The sequence below is a fragment of the Ischnura elegans genome, chromosome 7 (assembly GCF_921293095.1).
Source record: "Ischnura elegans chromosome 7, ioIscEleg1.1, whole genome shotgun sequence".
In the NCBI taxonomy this organism is placed as follows: domain Eukaryota; kingdom Metazoa; phylum Arthropoda; class Insecta; order Odonata; family Coenagrionidae; genus Ischnura; species Ischnura elegans.
The window spans coordinates 68,022,153-68,045,323 of record NC_060252.1 but is presented as its reverse complement, the minus strand read 5'-3'; the positions used below and the strand labels follow the sequence as shown (position 1 = coordinate 68,045,323).

The 23,171-nt window shown below is 37.9% G+C and overlaps 1 protein-coding gene across 5 annotated transcripts in view; it reads right to left on the bottom strand.

Annotated features, from left to right (window-relative positions):
* Window positions 1–23,171, bottom strand: part of LOC124161986 (proton channel OtopLc-like) — a 243,758-nt gene that overhangs the window by 67,077 nt on the left and 153,510 nt on the right. For 3 of the 5 annotated variants that reach the window (XM_046538282.1, XM_046538283.1, XM_046538285.1), the window contains exon 2: window positions 5,786–6,115. The exons of the other annotated variants lie outside the window; for them this stretch is intronic. In XM_046538282.1, coding sequence (XP_046394238.1) covers window positions 5,786–6,115 — 330 coding nt within the window. The remainder of the gene's footprint in view (window positions 1–5,785; window positions 6,116–23,171) is intronic. 5 annotated transcript variants of the gene reach the window in all.

Sequence of the window (23,171 nt, the reverse complement as noted above, 5' to 3'; positions counted from 1 at the left end):
CTAAACTGAAGAGACCCATGAAAGGACGACGTTACGCTACGATTGACGAGATAAAGACGGCATCGAAGGAGGAGCTGAACAAGATAAAAAAAAATGATTTTTTGAAGTGCTTCGAAGATTGGAAAAACCGTTGGCACAAGTGTATAATATCTCATGGGGATTACTTTGAAGGGGACAAAATAGATATTCATGAATAAATAAATAATTTTTGAAAAAACACAAAAGTCGCGATATTTTTTGAACACACCTCGTATGCGTATTAATACGACCAAAAAAAACTGTTTCAGTTGCACTTTCATATGGGGCAGCATGTACAGTTGTAATTTTAATGTTATAAATATTATAAAAGCATTAAAACCCCCCAATTCATTTTGATACACATGCTACAGCCTACGAGGGCCTATCACCCTACCGTGGAATCCTTGATATCCACTTAAAAAATCAATGATACTTACGGGTATTCCACCAAAGTCAGTCACCGCTAACGTAGACGTAAAGTTATTATTGGAGAGGCGCGGAGTAGTGAGTTTTTTTCCAATTGGAAACTGCAATACAAAACCTTTAAATTTATGGAATAACACATTTTTGTGAACAAACATTAAAATATAATAAATTGAGTTCTTGAAGAGCAATTTGAGAATAATCTTGTTCGGCGAAACACATAGTTCAGGGTTGATATTGTATTCATCACATCTAAAACCAGAAACGCCTCCTATTTTCGTTTTCAGCGAGCAGAGAAAAAATTTTACCATTCGCGTTGCTACAGATTTTTGTACGCATTTAGCAATAAGTCATAAAATCATAACTGAAATAAATAATCGAAAATAAATAACTAAAAACAAAATGTACGTTTTTATTCTGATTTATTCGACCTCTAGAAAGTATACGCCCTCAAAAAAGGTTGTTCGATACTTAATGCGGCCTTCGGGCAAATAGATTTGGAGACCCCTGAGAAAGGCGAAGAAACTCTTTGTAATAGTCTGGCCGAGGCAATCTCTTCCAGAAAACACCTTCCTTCTCGTCTCGGTCATAAAATAAAATGGCGTAACGATCTCCAGGCAACTCTTTTGCGGCACTTCCACCGGATGAGCCCATTGAAAATAATAGGTGGCTGGAAAGGAGACGTTCGCATCAAGAGAGTCCATCTGTGGCGTCAAGAAATATTTCATTCAACTCTCTACCCGTCTTGTCGAGATTTGGAGGGTCATCATTAAGGTTATAAAAGCTACAAACCGCTATAAAAGCTAAACTATTTTTTAATGAATCAGTTTAACAGTTTATATAAATGACGGACAGGTTCACTTGCTGTATTTTGACATTGTGTTCGGTAGTAAAAAGAATAAACTTCGTCATATTAACACTGATTCGTAGGTGCCACACAACTTTGCCTTATGAGTCTACTGGTGTGTAGTCAAAGAGAGCAGACATGAATTTTCTCTTCAACTACAATACTTCTATCTTCTTCCATCTTTCAACTACAACAAAAAATTAGAATATGGACACAAATAAAATACAGGCAAATATTCATAGAACCTGAAACTGGTGATGGTTGTATTTATATCATTGAAAATTTGCTCTTTTTTCCGATTCAGTGCCATATACTATGAATATTTCAATGCTGTTTTACAGTAGGAAGGAATATCAAGGTCATAATTAATAGTAAAAATCTTAGCACGTAAATAGGTTAAAATGAAAAAACAAAATTTTTAAATTACTATAAACAATAACGTATGATATGTGAACTGTTCTAAAATATGAGGCAGGAAACCTTTATCACATAATAACTAAGAAAAAAGAATATATATGCAGTCCCATAAGTTTTGGATGATAGCAACTTTAAATAAAAGCTCAGGCTAATATAATTTCGAAAGGAGTCCTTATAGTCTCTTAATGGACAAAGAAAATCCACAAATTTTCCAAAACCCTGTTCGATAAAGTAAATTTTACCGTGGACTACACACTTTAGTTTCATTTCAAATCGTCCACTTCCACTTTATGATGCCTTTAGCTCATTTTATTCGTAAAAGGTGAATAATTAACGCGAAATTTCCAAACTGGGAGAGATAGCTGCATCCGCGCAAAGAACACGGTGATTTTTTTCATAAAGAAGTCAAGTTTGTGACGTCAAGGCTAAAATAACTACTTTAAGAAAAAAAATGTCAATCGTAAGTCCACCAACATCCTAATGATCTCAGGAAAAATTAAGTCTTCACAAATTAAAATGAAATAGGCACTTTTCGCACACGAATACCAGAATAGAATATGAAAATGCCAAGAATAGTCACCTCAGAGCATGCAAATGTTTAGCAAAATGTATGTATGTTAGTGACGGAGTTATGCCAACAATAACTTCATACCCATCAGTTTTGTTAAATTGATTTATCCATTACTAACTACATAAAACAGCTGAATCTACAGGTTAAGGAGCATTTAAAGAAACCCACACCATTGAGTAATTCATTTATTATATTCTATGAAGACCTGAAATTTTCAACTACAGCATGAAAGAGAAGCTATGAGAATTGTGGTGTAATTTCCTTCAATTGAATTTAATAAAACGGCAGCTCATATGGGTTTGTATTTCATTAGCAATTTTGAGAAGTCATACTTAATCTGGTACTAAACGGTTATGAATATGGCTAAGTGTTCAAAATTATGAATATGATGTTTTTTCCGTGAAAAAGTCTGAAAAATGTGTTTCGAAGGAAGGCTTACCTATAACTGAGAAAATATACCTGGCTGCAGTGAAAAATGACTTGTTGGATTTTGGAAATTTAGATGAAACATGTTTCAATACATCATCGGTATATTGATAAAAACAGGAAATTAAATTATAATTATTCGTTTTGGTGCAGCAATAAAACCTAATGCGACGATTTTAGGAAATGAGGCAATCTTTAAAATCATTACGAGAAGGTAACCTTAGGGTATAAGCTATGTCTAAACTAACTATCTATACTATCTATAACTGTCATCTGGATGAGACGCAGTAAGACATCTGAGGTAAAATATCGACAAATAAATAGGGTTGATGGAACACGTCTTGCATATCCAGTCACCTAATAAGGTAGATGATTCTCTTTTTAAAACTTGCATTTATTTAAGTATATAGTGCAAGTACACTGAATAGTAATCTAAGACGAGTAAGCAAGTAGTGTGATTTTTTAAAGCATCGCGATCAATGAATAACAAAAGTAGATGAACCAAAACTTATAAGATGAAGTATTTGGGCAGCGCGTTTAAGTAAAATTGACACAGTAGGAAGGATATCATGAAGTAATTAGTTACTGCAATGAAAACGTTAGTAACTGGGAAATGGCTTACGAGACGATCGTTGTTTGAGATTGTAAAGACATGTCTGGTAAACCACCACTGAAGAGTGTAATCTGTAGTGTAGCTAGTAAACGTGGACTCACATGACAAGAGGACGAAGAAAACCCTGAGATATCTTTCTGCACTTATTACGCCGGAAGAATCTAATATCTTACAGCATAGGAATGTTTGATGAAATGGAAGCTAATACGATTACAGGAAATGAAATAGGAAAGTACAATAAGGGAGGGGAGGTAAGCTAGGATGATTCGTCAGCAAATTAAGGATTACTTAAAAAAATGCTAGTTTAAGTTTCCAAAAAAACCTCTTAAACCGTCGAACACCTTTTATAATAATCCAAATGGTGGATAAACAAGTGAAGTTCAAAATATAGTTAATTTTAAAATATTTTTATTTAATGCGAACTTGTACTTTCAACGTATTCACAGTAGAATCTAAGTGTTTTGAAAGAGTAAAAATGTTCTGTAAATAGGTGATTCACTAACTACGTGATTCACGCTCTCTACTACGTGAGTAGAGAAGAAATTCTTTAGTTGAAGACGCAATTTGGTGTAATATATTCCGTCGCTCGACGCAATTTTATAACGGTACAGAGAATTCCCAATTAATCGATTATGCTGTGAATTTAATTGGGGATGAAAAGGAAAAAGAGTAATGGTCCCATCATGCAATTTCGTGGCAGTAAAAAAATACAGGTAGGATTTGATATTTTCCTATCATCATCATGATTATATTATGATTACGAGAAGTATAAAGGATTTCATTACTGATTAACCATTTTTTTTTTAAATATAACATATTATAAAACTAATCAAAAGTTTGAATACCAAGCGAATAGCTTTTATTTTACATTCGCCTCACTAACGAACGTGCACGAACGCTTTTTGCAAAGAGGTCATGCTTTATAAATATTCCCTGAATACGTAGAAATGAGGAAGCTTGCCATTCAAGAAGTTAAAATTAAAACATTCCACAAGCCACGCCTTTTCTCATTGGCCATAATCTCAATTCCTCCACAATATGAGGACATTTTTTTCTCCAATTTCGATGGCAGACCGCTGTAGCTCCATCCATGCTCTATCAATAGTACATGCAACGATGAAAGGTTAGAGGCTCCGGCGGAACTCTCAAATTTACTAAATACTCTCGATATTTCCACAAGATCAGATAAATTTTATTGCAGGTCTTATGAAAAAACACCTGGCAAGTAAGGTTTTCAAAAATGATTCTCTCATTCGTTATGTTAGGAGAGAGCTACATGATTCTTCATAGCTGCTGCTATACAAGAGAAATTAACATTCGAATTGGCAATAAATCACACTCTTACGGGGGCTGGTTCACAGATATACTTGAGTTAGTACGTGAAAGAAGTCGTCATATAGGCAAAAAAGGATGCATGAATTAATAAAGTTTGAGCTTGTAATTGGCTTTATTTAAAATGCGTGAAGGCATGAAAATTCTGTAGCGATTGAACTTGCAAAAATAAATATATCTACAACAGTTTTTCGATTGACTTGCCACTCATCTACGGGGAAAAGAATAGGTCTTGTGCCACCGTAGACTAAGTAAAGGCGCCAATTCAGTCAAAAAATTGTTTCGGAGGTATAAACATCATCCTCCACCATGGTTTTTAAATCCTCTTGTCTTCGGACATGAAGATATGGAAGTGAAAATAAAAAATAATGCGCGAGGCTATTATTTGGTGATAAAAGTTAGTTTCCGGCGTAATTAGGTGAAGACTTTAATTTTTAATATAATGAAAGCATTTGTCTATTTTCCTAATTTTTTATTGCGAACAAGGTTTCGGCACATAATACGAACCATTCTCACCTTGAAAATGGCATTAAGTGCCAAAATCGGTACAAATAAATACGCTTGGAGTTTGACAAGTGCTTTCATTATGTTAAAAATGTTATTAAGCAATACGATGTTGAAGTAAATGACATACATATGGTATGCTGACAAAAAAAACCATCATCAAATCAACGCCCGCGAAAACAAATTGACGGTATAGGTGATTGAAAGGCCGTTGAACAGTTGAAAGAAAATAAATTCCCCAAGGCCGTACTGTTTGCTGGGCAAAGGTGGGGGGTGGGAAGTTGCAGGGTTGAGAGTGGGGTAGTAGACGAGAATTATCCTAGAACACAATGAAACAAAACAATTGCGCAGCTCACTCACTCACCTAGCAGATTTGTTCTAAGGAACAAATTACCGCTTAGGTCTCAATCACACACACATTCAGGTTTGCGAAGCTTCAGCTTACGCCAGTGACCCATTTACACACAAGAAATAGACGGTATAGAATTGATGCTAGATACGACCCACCCCTCAACAACATCACTATCCAATGGCCCGAAACAGAATCAATACATGGTCGCAAACCTAATCACCCCCGCTTATCCGTCAAGCACCCATCGCGGAGATCGTCAAAAGCACGCCCCTTTTGACTGACCCAAGAGTGACGGGCGCCGGCCTCGGCAGACCCGCTCCGTTGGGGATCTGCTGCTGGGGCGGCTGCTGAAGCGAAGAGGGATCCCGGAAAGGAGGCGCGGACGGCCCTCCGACCAGCTGGTGACCTCCGATGGACTGCATGCTCTTGAGGTCGACGGTGGGTGTGGAGCGAGAGGGCGAGAGAGTCTCCGGGCTGACGAGGATGGCAGAGGGGCTGGCCGGGGAGGGCAGGAGGAGGGGCACGGGGGCGGCCCCCGTCGTCAGGGCGACCCCAGCGTCGCCGTCGTCCGCCGCCGCCACGGCAGCAGAAGTCGCAAGTCCGCCGTCCCAGCTGCAAAGAGGGCGAGGAGAGGCATGTTTGTTTTTGTGTGTCTTTTGTCGGGAATACCTCCCACACCAGTCTTTCAGTCCGTGGGGGAGAAGTAGTCAATTGGAGGGAAGGTAACAAATAGGAGGTGGATATCGAAGTCTTTCGACCTCGTGGGTTACTCTCCAGAGGCTGGGTCTATAGTAGGAGATTTAATATTGTCCAAAATTGAATTTAGAAAAATCAAATATATCCAAAACAGTTTTTTCGATTGAATTGGCAATCAACTATAGGGAAGAGAAATGGTTTTAAGCCACTGAGGGCAAGATAAGGGCGCCATGTTAGTCAAAAAATGTTCGGACATAATAACTTCCTATAAATATATCCAAAACTGTGGGTAAATTGAGTACTAAAGTAGGGAATAAATGGCCCAGATATTTCTCTCTATCTTATCTATACATATACACGTATATCTCTCTATATCTACATATCTTTCATAGACAATGTGAGATAGGTAAAGAAAAAGAGGAATATTCAAAGGTTAGAAAAATAAAATGAAGACAGTCTTACTGTAGGATAGGTGAAATCACAATTATATCTGTGAATTTCCAAAACGGCTATAGTCAGATCAAACACGCATTAATAACGAGAGATGAGGCTATCATCAAGCGAAAAGAATGAAAGACCACACAGTATCACCTGTGCCTGATCATATAATTTTCTCGTGTAATAACAAATAAAATTATAATTCATGGCAATGGTACATACTACATTTTAGTAAATCTAAGACAGAAGTGCGCTATTTGAACAATATAAACATACTAGAAAATAATACGACTCGAAAATAATCTTGCCATCCCAGAGATGTAGATGATTTCACAGATGTTTCACGGGGCTAAAATTATAAATGGAAATTCAATAACACCAATAAATGCATTACTTCGCGGAACAGTTAATTATGAGCCGGAGTTATCGAACTGGAGTGAAAATCGATAGCCTGGTTATGGACCGCAGACCGTTGGAGCAAGCGTGAGACCCGTAATATCATCCGTACAGGTCTGTGAGAACGAGTGCGTTAAGTGCGGAGGCAACAATTCGTTTCAAACCGAATCCGTTCCGCAAAAACCACATTCCTTTCATCGATGCCGAGAAAAATCCTCAACCCTAATGAAATTGTGGGTGACGTGGAAGTCCAGGTACGGCAGGTGGATTGATGCATTTCCATCATCGCCAGAAACGTAGATTGACATAGAATTACCCAAATGTTTCATAGAGAGCAACAAAAACAAAACATGCATTCAAATGGAAAATTATAAAATGTACGTCGCTGATGTAAAAGATGACTGATGATGATAATGGCGAAATAAAAATTCGTTATTTCTGCTAGAACATCAGTTACTATTCTCCTACAGTTAAGTCAAAATATAATGATGATGAAGTTATTATTTCATACATATTTTTTAATGATAATAACTATACAAACAAATTCACGAGCCACCTTTTTAAACAATAATACTGTATAAAAAATTCAATCAAAACTTTCCCGATTATTAAGCATATTTTAATTCTTCAGTTTTACTTTTTACCTCTTTGCATTTTAAGAGAGCTATTTCTCGTCTATTTTAAAGGAGCACATATGAACTAACTTCTCCGCAGTCGCGTCTCGACGTATGATAAAATAGTTACGCCGTCAGGCATAAATCCCCACTCCTAGTGTCTACTATGACGTATTAGTTACTTTTTCCGGTTAAAAGGCAGTAACGGGCCAAGTATGGCCTCTGCAAATACCTCTGTCCCTGAAGGGATACTGTAGTCCCTTGCATTCTTTGTAAATGCGCTCACAACACAACACAACACAAATGAGAATGACAGCCCCATCTTATTCTTCTCTCCGTGGCCGACAAAGAGACTTTTACCAGTAAATCCCTTACTTTCCGTCACATTTAGGAGATGCATACACCACTATATTTAACTGGAATAAAATATCTCATTAAAATTCGGTAGGTGTGGAATTTCGAATAAAAGTAGGAGGGAAGAGAATTTTGGTAGAAGACATAGCAATTCAATCGGCCACATCATAAATAAAAATGGTCTGATTAAAAAATTATTTAAAGGACAGGTGGAAGGGCCAAACTGCAGAGGTCTTGCATTGGATACGTGGAACAGATTATGAAGTAAGTTAAACAGAAAGATTATGTAGGCGTTAAAAATTAAGCTGATAGGAGAATTGAGTTGAGAGTTCCGTCAAACAAATATGCGCATTGATGACTGTTGATGATGAAACCATGCGCAGGAAATAATTACAAATATACAATAATTACAATTTGATATAATAAAAACCTCAAAAATGGATTTAATTACAACAGGTAATTATTATCTAACGCCTTTTAAATAATTCAAGATTATTTATTTTCTGCATGCCTAGCGGATAGTTGGGGGCGCAATAATTGCTGAGATGAGCTCAAAGCGATCATTTTCCACGTTTGTTGCCTGGAAGGAGCTGATTCAGCAGACGATGAATATGATCCTACCACTAGGGGACCCACGTTGAGTCACTCATCACGCTAAGTGCTCAGACTGATCCAACGCGATATAATAACAACTGGTTCTATTCCACAAGGTCGGACCTTCACAAGGTCGACCTCCACAGGTTCAGAGTACATTTCTACAAGCTGTTAAAATCTCTTGATCGTTGACAAAAAATCGTCTTTCGAAGCATGATTTGGAGTAAACATGCATGATTTATAGAAGAAAAACAGGAGGCTTATGAAAAAACAGTTACGTCATAATACGTACGTACATTAGTACGTAAATAATCAGTTACCACAGTTCATGATCAAATAAGATATGTACTAGTAACAGACGGAGTGTCACCGATATTGAATGCTGCTGTGTCATTGCGCTTTTTATTCTCAATACGATTTATAGTAGCACAAAATCTGATGCAGTCACCCGAAGTTTAAAGACTAAAGGCGAGGAAATAATAAATAAAATCCAACCTTGGTAGCCTTAGCTATTAACGTGAAGTCCCGTCCCGTAGCAGCTTGCATTATTTTGCCAGATGGGGAAAAATTTAATCGGTTTTCAAAAACTTCTGTTGCGCGTCGATAAATAAGATCGATCATTTATTTTCAATATTTGCAATTGAGTACATTCACTGGCGAGGAATACCGTTGAAAATTTATGAACTTGACGGATTACATCATCACGATGCTGACTATGGAGCATGTTTCTGAGAATATTGGACGTTGACAAATGAGGAGAAGTCAAGAGTGGGAGCAGTTGAAATGCGGTGCTACCGAAGAATGATGAAGATAAAATGGATGGACCGAGTCAGCAATGAGGAAGTGCTAAGAAGGGTGGGAAAATAGAGAAGTCTTCTAAAAACTTAAGGAGAAGACGGGACAATTTAGGTGGCCACATTATGAGGCATGATGGGCTGATGAAAAAAATTGTCGAAGAACAGGTGGAAGAGAAGAAGGGCAAGAGACGGTTCCCAATGAGTTACATTGGGCAGGTTGTAAAGGATATTTAAAAAAAATAAAATTCGTTATTATGAATTTTTAATCGGATACGATGACGGAATGGAGAGCTACGTCAAATCAATCTTAGGATTGTTGATTTATGATTCGCAAATATAAATTTTAGTTAAAACTCCTAATTCTATTCGCAACTCATGCAATATTTTGAGTACTTAACTTAACTATGCTACCTCTCGCCAATATCCCTACTTAATGCTTATTTCCCCGTGCAAATCGGATTACTGTGCCATAAGTAACGCAAGTGGCGACTTTAGTTGACCCATCTCGTATATTATTATCCAATTTGGTGTGCCAATCAACCTGATGGTGGCAAGTGGAACCTTTTGGGAGACACAGTTCCCAAAACCATCATTTTTTTTAAGCTTACAACAAGGGATATTAATGCTTTGCGATAGTGTAGGTCAAGGATAGCTTGACTCAGACTCGGTGACACAGTCTCTATATGTACGGTAAACGTACTATATTTTTAAGAATTAACTATCAGTTTGAATTTCTTTCCATGTTATAACTCATAAATTAATCACTCACTATGCTAAATTTTCGTTTTCTAACACCACCTAGTAGTTTTATTTGCATGGTAGCAGGTATTCTTAGACCTAAAAGGCTTGTTTAAACGGTACATCAACATGCACGGGTTAATGTCTAAATGTATGAACGCGAGAATGAATGCCAAAATACACGTGTAACCACCCAACTTGTGCGAATGCATGCACAGAAAATAGAACCTGTTCTAATTTGGTTCATGCATTCGTACATGTTCCCTTCCGGTCCACCAAAATCATTCAGGCAAATGTACATTAACTCGTACGTGTTACTGTATCTTGTAAACAGGCCTTAACACTCTCCTAGTTTCTGGTTTGACCGCCTCACGCTGCCCAGTGTGCTTGGCCTGTGTCCGGCAAGCGAGCGCGTTTCTGATTAAGGCTAGGATGAGTGCCACATGCCCGGTGTGGTATCACCCCGTGCCACACACCCTGGTGTTGGCCTACACGGAGCCTCGTAGTTTCAGATGTAGATTTAAGTGCGCGGTCCACTATTGTAAAATTCGTGGCTCGGAAGTTTGGTCAGCGACTAGGCCACGCAATCATTTTTCGCACTCTTCCCCCAACCCTCTCACCAAATACGAGCATTGATTTGCCCTTGATGCCCACGTCACGCGGCCAAACCACCTCTGCGGTGGTGCAGATGCACTCTTCGCGACGGACGCAGGGATGCGATAAACTTAGGGATGATGCTGGGAAAAGGATTTTGAGCAAGTTACTGCATCGATAGTGTCTCGAATCTCGAATATTTAAATTCTCGAACATCTCGAATACTTAAATCCTCTTATTTTCACCTAATGGGTGCGGCACTAGTGATAAATGCCAAAGATATTTTAAATAAATGGAACATGTTTGTCAAAAAATTCTTTTATGTAATTTTTGGTGTATCAGCATGCTGTTTTTTTTATTTTAATCCTATTATATTAATTTTTACCAGTGTAATCCTAATTTAATTCAAGTGTTCAGTTGCTGCATAATTATTGATTTGAACAATCTACTGTCTGAAAGCCGACATTTCATCTCGTGGCACTTTTCGGCTGAGAAGCGAACCCCGATATATCAGCCCGCAGCACTAAGACGGTGGAACAATAGAATGCAGACACCCCATCCCAAAGCGAAGCCGAGAAATTGTCATCTTAATCGGATGAGATTGAAGCTTTGCAAATAAATTAATTCGATCCCAATTGTAGATTCAACATTATTTCCGTCCCAAAATTCATTATCCTTCAACTTTGCTTTCCACGTTGAAAGTTAAAGCTTCAAGTGCTCCAAATGACAAGTTTAAATAGTCCCGTGTATAAACCAAATAACCCGTGGAAATTTAAGAATCTTTCCAAAAGACAATCGATACTCGTTAGGCTGAGTCTTCTGATCTGTGCAAAGCTACGGACCATCAGCCAATAAAAGGACAAAACGACATATATAAATCCAAAGTGCAGTGAATTATACATCGGCCAAAGATTAAGAACACTTTATTGCCGAATTTAAGAACGTAAGAGGCAGAACAAGAAAATGCATCTCCGTTTATCGGCCTGCGCTGAATATGCATAGGAGAGTCCAGCCTACGAGGTTAACATTGATAAATAGAAAAATCAAGACAAGGAAAAAAGATACCACCAGAGGTTCGTCCGAGAGGTGTTATGTATAGCCAAATCGCCAAAATTCAGCATATACTGAAGCAACAACTGGCTTTCAAGGGCTTGTAGACTCGCATATTAAACTGTACTAGTCGATTGACCTGACGAAACGAAAAGCCTGAAAGCCTTTCATTCATACACGTTACCATTTTCAATCGTAACCTCATCGCTACTAACGTTAATTTTACAAAATTTTCCAGAATTTTTTTAGCAAAACCTCCCATTCATGATATTAAGAGATTCCGAGGAGGAAGTCTTAGGGTACCGAAAAATAGTTACCAGCGGCTCCCGAAAGAAAGTGGTCACGCATTCCCACGCGTTCGGCACTGTTTTTTTCCGAGGCTGGCACGATGGCCCTCGTCCATCGACAAGGTCCACCACCGTCGGAACGTGATCCGCCGCCCGGCTGTTGCAGGCCCATCCCCCAACCCACCCACCGTCGGCATTCCCCCCATAATCGCCCTCTTCCTCCTTAGGCTTCGAAGCGGCAAGGTGACACACACTTGACGGTCAGGAGTCTCTATTTTCTCCACGGTCCGGTGCAGACGGCGGAAGAAGGACACATCGCGACGGCCGGAAATATGTGGACGAACGCTTCCTCAACGAATTTCGCGGCGGATAGGAAAATCCTTTCGTACTCTAAACTTGCAAGCTATGGCACTCGTTAATGCATAGTATCATGATTCAAAAGAGATATATAAAATCGGATGAAATTGGAACTGAACAAATGATGTTACACTCAAACAAATTTTTCAGTCACTGAATGGATAATATTCATAAACATCAAAACCCACTTGGCCGAATTAACAAAATATTTATGTCCTTTTTTTATCTTTTCATTTTCTTACTGAGGGGAGGAAACTCATAACTGTTACTTATGAAGAGTATTTAATTCTTAATACAGAAAACCACTAATCAAGTTTTTTTCAATTACTGAGAGGCTCAGAACCTCATGTGTGTGTGAAAATATGTACCTACGCAATGACAATATTTGTCCAGTAAACAAAGTGATGCATTTAAATTCATTTATACAGATGGTTTCAACTATTGTTATAATACAGACCTAAAATCACTGTGAAATAAATATAAGCTGGAAATTAAATATAGCCCATGAATCCAGATGAATGGAGCAATAAAGGTCGGCATTTGGTTTAAGGTAGTTGGAATTGCAGGTCTATAGGAGATTCAACTGTAAAAGTATGGCTAACCTTTTTGATATGAGGAGTTCAAATTGTATAAGATGATACTGTAGCTTGTTGACTTCAATCTTTAGCTATTTCTCTATATTATAAAACATCTGTTTTTTCGGTCTTTCGATTTTTTAAATTTAAATTTTTAAATCATAATAGTTCCTAGCGAGGAAGTAATATTCCCGTAAACTACCACCGGAGAGTATTTTAGTTTTGGTTTGACGAGTGGCGCCAAATTTTGCGGCCATTGGAGACCCTCCTTTCTTTAACTGTTAATTAACATGACAAATTAATGCATCGCGCAGCTAGATTTTAAGTAATCTCACGGACGAAAAAGTCGCATGTCCACAACCTTGCATTGCGTAAACTCAAGGCAGCGACCTCTATTATAAGCTGATTCTCCCATTTTTATTTTTAAAATTCCGATACAATCACTCTTGAATACGTCGCGGACTCATTTAAAGGGCTCAGCTAATCTTCCACTCACGTTCGAGAACTCCCCTCACGAGGGGATTTATTTTAAACGACGAAAATCGAGCCGAGTGCATGAGTTCCAAAAAAAATGTCATCGGAGCAGATTAGGAAATGACACTCCCACCCACCGTCTCGCATGTGGAAGAGAATGTCACTCCGAATCCGAGTGGTGAAATTGGCGGCCCACTCAAAGAGGGAGAGAGACCTCAAACTGAGCCTAAATAAATTCGATGAGTGACGCAACTGCGCCCGCGAAATCCCCGCGAGGACCCAGTGCACCCGGCGACAGGGCGGGACATTGAAATCGGAAGACCCACTCAACGAGGGGGAAGACCCGAAGACAAGAGCGTCATCGGCGGTGGGTCAGCCACGAAGGGTAATGTGGGAGCCCTGTGTGAACATGGGAGAAAATAGCATAGGTCAATAATGTTTTTATATCCCAAGCCTTAACTCTTTCTAACCCAAAGCAGCTACACCACAGGTTCACAGGTATTTTCTCTCATTATGATTCTCTCTATCTCTGTAGGTCGATTCGGTTATTGCCTTCGCGAATATTTCAATAGGGGATTCGATTCGGGTAAAGCTATCCGGATTTAATGCAGTAATAAGCTATAATCAGTGCTGTTGACCAAAATTTTTATTCTTAATGATGTGATCTATTTCATTTAAACAAATCTAATCCAAAGCGGCTTCTAAGAGAAAGTAAATGTCAAGACTTCTCATTTTAAAAAAGTGAAAATATTGTACTCAATCATTATTAATGTGGCAGCTACATACTTTTCCATTGAACTTAACAGCATAAAATAACACGTTTTTTAAATATTTCCTGAATACAGCTGAAAATGTATACATTTTTGACGTTTCTAAGAGGCAGCATTGGGATATAATGTGTAAAGGGAACGCATTCCTCTCGCTCGAAGAGCCACATTTCGTCTTCATTCTCTGATACATAACTCATTACAAATATTACGCTATATATTCGGTGTATACAGAGTAGACCCTTCTCAACAATATGATTCGTTCAAATAAAAAACAAATTATAGAATAAATGTTGAGGAATAGACGTATCCTTCCCGTTCACTTGTCATTTTTTGTCTTCATTTTCTGATACATAAACTGTTCAAACATTTACGTTATCATTAACAAGTATTTGGGGTGTACAGAGTTGGCAGCAATTACCTCTATTCAAAAAAAATATTTTCACACTGGAGAAAATACTGAGGAACAGCTGCATCCCTCTCGTTCAAGGGATCATATCTTGAAATATGATTTGATGCTTTTCCGGTTAATGATGTGGGTAAAATCTTCTTGGGCTTTCCACCGAGTTAATTTTTCCATAATTGCCAACGTTTCAAGCTCCGACTCGGGGCTCATCATCAGGGCTGAATTTTGTTTGAATTTTTGTTGAATGATAAACAACATTCAGCTCAGAGGATGAGCCCGAGACGGAGCTTGAAACCTTGGCCATTATGGAGAATTAATCCGGTGGGAGCCCCGAGAAGAGTTTACCCGGATCATATTTTGCCTTCCTTTTCTGATGCATAACATATTCAAAATTTACACTACCATCAAGAAATATTCGGGGTGGAAACCCTTATGAGAAATTATAAAAAACAAGCGAAAAAAATCATTACGAAAACCCTGCGTAACTGTTTAGATGAAATAAGTTATGATGCATTACATAAAAAATTGTGTATACTATCGGTAGAGAAATTATTCAAGTACGTCGTTATCATTAAACCTTATTTTGATGAAAAATAAAAGGTAATAGATGTAAGTAAGAGTCTGCCTTAAGGGATAGTATAAGATATAAGGTTAAAAAAAACTCTCACCGTTCATTGTGAAAAAGGTTTGTACGTGGCAGCACCAAAAATATTTTTTTAATGTGCCACAAAATTTAATTAAATAGATAAATTGAGTGAGGTTAAAAAAAAGAAGTAAAAAATTCATAGAATATTGAAGGAGGTAAATAGAGATAGTGCGATTAGATTGGCATAAACTTTAATACAATAACGGCTAACGTCTCCTTTCCCCTGGGATAAAACCACATTGCGAGGAACTGGCTTGCGCGTTCCTACGACCTCTACAGCTGCACCGGCGGAATTAATTCCCAATTACTCCCCGTGGGGTCACCCACGCCGGATAGGTCGAAGGGTAGCAGCCAGACAAATGGTAGTCCACGTGATGGTGTCAAGTAAAAAACTGTGTTGGAATGGAAGTGGGAAACCATACCAACTATCTCTTCCCTAAAAACATGAATCATGATCAAATGAGCCCAGGAAACTCATCGAACAGGACCCGTTCGCAAAGGGCAGGTGTCAATCCCTGCTACGAGGTCAGCAAGATCCTCGAGGTCGTCTACAGATGAAACCCTTGCAGAGGCTCAGTGCTGCAGTTGGAAAAAAATTTAGGCGGTACTCACCAAAAATTGCCAACAGCTTAACATGTATTATACATCCGGCCGCGATTGAAATACCAAACTCTAACTCCTATATTAATTCCAATTTTTGCCACGAGGTAGCTCTGAACAAGTAAATAATCATTTCCGATTTTCATTTCTGAAATCCATTGGACAATATATAATAGGGCTATTTTTTTACTCATTTAACACTTTGCGTGCCATGGACGTAATGTTACGTCCTGTTAATCTTTCTGAAGATTGCCATGGACGTAATATTATGTCTTTCTCTTTAATTGGCTTTGTACGCGTGAAGCAGTAATATTTCGCTCGTGGTACTTTTTCCACTATACTGCTTAGTGGTTCTGCTATTTCAAAAATCAAATCCTCGATAGAAAAAGAGTTCTTTTAATGTCTTGAGGACTAAAAGTCCTTTGCAGCTACCGGCATCCTTATCTTAGGCCACTTTGTGTGAAAATTCTTTTGCGGAAAGAACCGTTCGTTGAGGGTGCAGTGACCCTTTTTGTCATCCAGGATTTTATAATGCTTTGATTGGAAGAATACTTTTTTATGATTTCCATGCTTTAAATAGTTCAAATTGAGTGCAATAAAAAATGCTATGCATGTTATGGCGGTACATAATATGTTGCAACTTTTTTATTTTTCAAAAACAGTATAGGTTTTCATTGTTAAATTATATATTCAAAAATTAGCAATAAATGTTATTCAACTCATTCATAAAGAAGAGAAAAGTCTCATTTTTCCAGCCTTTATATCAACTCACCAACCTGTCTGTTTGTCTGTTTGTCTGGTACAAATCTTGTAACTCAAATTTGACTCACTTCCTGTGAAGCAAAAACGCTGAAATTTTGCACACTTCTTCATTTCCGATGACAATACATGAAAATATAACTTTTTCTCTCCAACCCCCCTTTAACCACCCCCCAGTCAACCTATAGCCCCCCAAAACATGTTTTTGATCTAAGAAGTTCCAAATGGTCGATTTTCGTGTTTTGCGACCACAGTAAAAGTTATCCACTTTAGGCATATCCACATAGTAGGCATTTAAAAGCATAGGGGTGGCATTTTGAAACATAGGGGGCTTACCATTCACTGAAAATTTAATAAATATAGTGACTTTTTTAATACGTCACTTTTGGTTTTTCGGGGTCACTGAGTTTTTTTGCTTTGTGTCATATATAAACGTTGCTCATCCCCTGTAATCTAAATATAAAGGCTGGTTTTTAAAAAAAAAAATTTTATAATTGCTTATTTATTATTGAAATATACATCGATATAAATATATTTTTGATGCTAATGTTTTAAAAAATGTACAAATTTAGTAAAAATGGCTGGATTTTTCAGTAGGGCTTTAAAATTAGTAGCCGGCACTCAAAGTGTTAAAAAGGTAGTTTAACCGGTAACGCTTATAACGAGTTTGGATTTTAGGGGGTACGCCGTACCGGCCCAACTACAGCACCGCAGAGGCTTATTAAAAGTTTTAAATGGTAGAATTTTGGGTAAGCGAAGGAGAGGAAGGAAGAGAATAAGATATTTAGAATGAAAGGAAGTAGGTCTTGTTGTCTATTGATGAGGAAAGTCCATGAAGTAAGGGGAAGCTACCATGACACTTCTTAATTACTCCACGGAAACGTACCTTAATCGTTAGAATACTTGGATAATAATTATCGGAAGGGCTCAAACATATTCCTGGAAAGTTTCCAAAGTTTCCGAACTATGGTCGGGACATTTGGCACAAGAAGTCATGCAATTTAGCCGAGGCGAGTTGGGTGACCTCAACTCAATAACAGTTTTGGCAGATGCACATTAAGGAGTCGGGGAGAAATTCTTTTGCCTCCCGTTGGATGCCATGGGGGTCAGTGGAAGCCAAGAGTGCAACAAGACCTTGAGGAACCTAATCGTAAATTATAACTTATTTCTGTTCCAATGAGTAATTTCCATCACTAACTACCTATTACAAATTAGTGCCGCGTACATTTGAAGGAAAACAGGACTTAGGTAATAATTACATGTACAGATATAGGTAACATATTAAAAAAATTACTAGCAATATCGAATTAACAGTAAATAATCCAAACAATGTCATTGATTCAATTTATACTTTTCGACTGTTTGACGCCGGACAATGACGATAAGTTAATTCTTTGATCATATCAAGGTGACTTAGAGATTATCGACAAGAGGGTTTTATCAAAAGTGCAGCTGACTTCGTTTACAAGCCAAATTTCAATAAAAAAATTACCACTTGATTTGCTGACAAGTATTTTAAATGATGTATGTACGGAGAGACTTAAATTACTACTACCAGCACTGGAACAATACTCGTAATATCAAATACTTCTTATAAAAATATTCGTGATGCCAACAATTATAGTGACTATTTTTTTATTGGATCAAGTCTCTGAGCTAAGCTAAGGAATGTTTAACAAAGATGAATTTACTCCCTTCGCCATTTAGTGAGACGTGGAGAATACCTACCAGATATTTGATTGGGCCTATGTTAGATCGAAAACAGAATGAAATCAGCAGTTTGTTTGGGGAATTAGGAGAATAACATTGTTGGAGAATGTCATTGATCCGTTGAAAAAATTATTTCATCAATTAAAAATAAATATAAAGAGAAACCTCTAACTTGTAGAGAAACCCACAGAGTTCATTATGGTAACAAATCGAATCGCCTTGCGAATTGTGCATACTCTGATGCATCGCAGCTGTAACAGGAAGCCAGAGTAATAGCCATGAAAGTCTGAATAATAGCCTAGATCACCACTTTAGCGTTCACAGTTAATAACATAGCCTACCTCATAAAAACCAAGCGACTCGTGGTAGGCTGATTGAATAATAACAATGAATACTGCAGCTAGTTAGGGAAATACCAACATAATTTCCTAAAGGCCATTTCAAAGTATTGAGTAGGTAGATAAGAATCAAGCACCTTGAAAAATCTATCTATATGGACTGTCTACAAATTCAAACAATGTTAAAGGGAGATGAAAAATTTCAAATGTCTTCACTGCTTATCTAATTATGAGTTGCTTAATTATTTTGTACATTTTTTTCCAAAACGACTCTTAGAAGTGCATTAAACTTGTAATGATTTAAATGTTACTTTCTGAATATTCATTAAAATGACCTAGTGTGTAGACGAGTTGGACCCAAATGAAAATGGGTAAACATCTAAGTCAAACATACTGATGCTGAGATTTTTCCCAGGAGCATAAATATTGGCTTAAACGAAAACAGATAACAATGAAACATAAGCAAACGGGCGTCTCTCGTCGTCAACTCATTCGACAAAGCACAATTTATTCTTCCTCCTTCTGAAACTAGAAACCCATACAAGTATCGAAAATGGTCGATAGACGTAAGCTCTAGAAACACTGGAAAATCGCATTTCATTTCAACAATACTTCCTTTATCCCCTCCTCAAACATTAATTACTTTTAGACAGGTTTTTTCAGGAAGAATATACAGTACGTAGGAGGTTTTAGGGGAGATAATTTTTAGCATTTTTTGTCCATAAGCATGGGGTCGCAACTCTCTAGTTATTGAGCTATGGCAACAATTAATCTTGGAGCTTCATTAAACGAGAGCTTTGAGCGAGTATCAAAAATGAAACTACGTAATCTGACCAATTTCAGATTAATTATTTCAGACAATTGTAATCGCATATTTTCGTCCAAATTTAATGATTCAATGTCCTTAAGAATCCAGAGTATGAAATAAAATGTCGAAGAGGCTGGATATACAAGAAAAACCGTTTTCATGGTTACTGCGAAGCCCAAGCAAATCCAAAGCGAAGTGTGCGTTGCCATAGCTCAGTAATTAAGGAGTTGCGACCCCTTTTTATGGACAACAATGCTTAAAATTGTCTCCAATGCCACGTCCTGAAGTATTGCAGATTCCTACTTAAACACCTTATGTTGCCCGTAATAGTCTATCTAAAAAACTCTATTGATTCCTCTTCTTGTTCACTCTTGAGAGAGATAATTGGCGCTTAGAGCTTGGTAAATAGTCACAATCTCTGCAGGCTTGCCCCGTGAGTCACAATATGCACTCGAAACACTCAGCTGACCCATTCAAAGAGTACTGTGGAAGTCGGGGTCGATAGAAGAGATGGTTTGACTGGGTCAGAGCCGACCCCAAACAGGTCATTGACTCAATACGGCGAGGGGAGCGAAATTGAAATGGCATTGAGAGGCACGATGATAAACCACCGGCGGAGGTTTCTATGAAGGCAAGGACACCGCACCATGGGAACCAACATCGGCTGCTTTAACCAGCACTGGGAAGTCACTACTTTTATGTTAGTCCTAATTAACCACTAATGCATATACTTTGGAACTAAGATGGCCTATTTGTTATCAGTCTAAATAATTACTGTAATAAAAACTGGACATGCACTACTTGTATGCTGGCCCTAATAAAACACTCATTTATAGCCTAACTAGTAATTAAAGATATGTTTCCTAAGGCAGGGATTGAAAAATCGTAAGATAATACCAATCCAGTTCCCTAAATTAAAATCTCGACAAGAATTATATGAAAACTGGGCTGGGTATGTATGAAAATATTCAAGTAAATTCTCACGAGTATAAAATACATTACGACCTAAGTTTCAATGTTACTATATCACCATGATGTATTAACATTAAAACCTAGGTATTAATAAATTTCAAAATCGTGGAATACTGCAAGTATTTATTACCATATGGAAATATCCTACTCCATCACGCCCGAAATCTTCGTGTTTTATCTATGAAAACATTTCCTTTCATAAGGGGTATAAAAACCTTTGTTTCCACCCATCAATCACATCTCAAGCAGACACATTGAATGACGAAGAACAAGCTACACCACCTTTCACTCTCGAAGCATTTCAGATAAAAGCAGTGCGTGTGTTCTCTTTTTAACCGTAGACGACCCATGGCATAATAGCGCATTAAGGGAGATGTTTTGGGGGATAATTCCCCACCCCAGAACTCAGAGAAATTTAAATTTAAAAATTCCATTTTACTGAATAGTACTTGTAGAATAGTGGAAGGATTAATAAAATATCCCTCAGAAAGCCGTAAAACTCAACATTTTGAACCATTTATCTTAAAAATTTTCTGGGGAAGGGTACCCGCACCTCCCGTATTCCATATCCCCAGTACTAAATTGATCCTGAAAAACCCCCCTAGTCTTAATTCCTAGCTGCGCACCTGCCTTGGCAGGCACGCTGCGAAAGGATCAGCGGGCGTCACACGATTCCCTTCCATAGGAACAACACAGGAGACTGAGGAGTGCCTGTGGAATGTGGATGCCGCGATGTCAATTGAGTGAGGCAAATAGATAGCTTCGCCTAGGGGAACCAGATCTTCGTCTCAGTAATGCAATCATGGAAATCTAAACGCACCGTGGAGCCACGAAAGAGCGGCTAGGCACAGTGGACGCGGCCTATGCAAAGCAATTATCGTCAATGAATGGAAGCATACATTTCTCCACGGCCGAGATCGTTTCCACTCGAGTGCACGCAACAGAAATAATGATTCGCCCGAAACACGTGCACGCTGTGTGGTCGTCAGATGATGAAAGCCGTCAGCTGTTTGAAATCAATGTTTGGGTGCTATTAATCACCATAATTTTCGTCGGCAGCATATGTATAAGTAGTGCGTATTCCAAAGGATAAGGACATTTTGTTAATAAAGCGTATCTTTCCTTCGACAACTAGAGTCATTAATTCGTTTGCTTATGATTAACAAACACCAGCAAAAACATTATGTTATTGAGAATTCATTTCATTTCCTTCCACTAGACGGAGAAATTTTATCAACATATATCTAAATAATACAGTAATCACACTGCAAAAGAAAGATACCTGTTCAAAAAACTTAACTCTCGAATACGTTTTCTACAAAAAAAATCGGAAGTTTACAATTTCGACTCTATTTGGAATAAATTTCACTTCAGCTCAATACAAGGTTTTTTTTCAAATCATCCATCCATCTTTAGCCATCAAAATATCTCAAATTGTATAAACTTCTGCTTCCTTCGTCAAGCATTTCACTATTTGCATGATAAACATTGAATATTATTATTTTGCAATATAATGAGGACAAATTATAGTCTATTTGCGCTACATTTTAAGTATAATATAGTTTATTACTATAGTACTATTCTCTCCTCTCTGCTAACCTTTAACTCCCCTCGACTAATATGTTTACAGTCAAACTCAAGAGCTGTAAAATATTGGATTCCAACTTTGCGATCAACAATGAGAATAGCAATGTCTTATGCAAGAATTATTTAGGAAAAGCGAACCATATGGCAACACTGAAATATTGTAGCCCCTAATTGAATGTTGAGCAAAAAATAAATCGTGATCTGAGTACTCTCACATCAATCATTACCTCCACGATGACGACACCAACACGTGAGAAACATTACAGTGAAAATGAATTACAGAATAGTGAAAACCTAGTTACACTGAAAATTAGAAAAAAAGTAATTAAATGCGCTAATTATCGTGCAAGATAAAAAACATCAATGATTATCGTTCACATAGTTTCTTAGTTCACATAGTTCTTGACAGCGAAAACAGAAGTTTTTACAATTTGAAATGTTTTGATGGTTAAACATAAACGGATGGTTTGAATAATTTATAAAAAAATTAAGATTACATTATTATTTTGCCTACAACCCGGGATTGACGCTTCCATATCTACTACAACTCTAAATTACCGGAGGAAGTCTTTTCTCTGATACCACCACTTGTTTACTTTTTAAAGCCGAGAGAAACTTGGGCTGCATAACCTACTCGGGAGTCTCGGGAGTCTTTCAACTCGTATCATTGAATAAACATTCCTTACAAGGATGCACTCAGCGCTGGAATAAACATAAGAAAGATACTCAGGAAGACGAATAAATAACTCCGCCATGCAGTCTGACCTTCGGTCAAAGACATTGAGCCCTACCAAGTGAGGTCTTCCTTTATCTATGAAAGGATGAAAGAGTCGAAAATGGTCAAGGACTTCAAAGGGCCCGAGGTTCAAACCTTCGGTATAAACTCACCGCCGTCCCATCAAGGCGTCTAGTTGTGATCTCCACCGCCTAAAAAGTCCACCAACAAAACCGACTAACGAAGATGAGCTAGCTGAGACACACGTCAAGGAGGAAGCACCGTAAGTGGCAGAGGATAATAGGTGAACCATTAACAAATTACAGCTTCACGTCATAATTATGCATGAAGTAATTAGCAGTCTAGTACATTCAGGATCGAAAACACGCCTGGTGC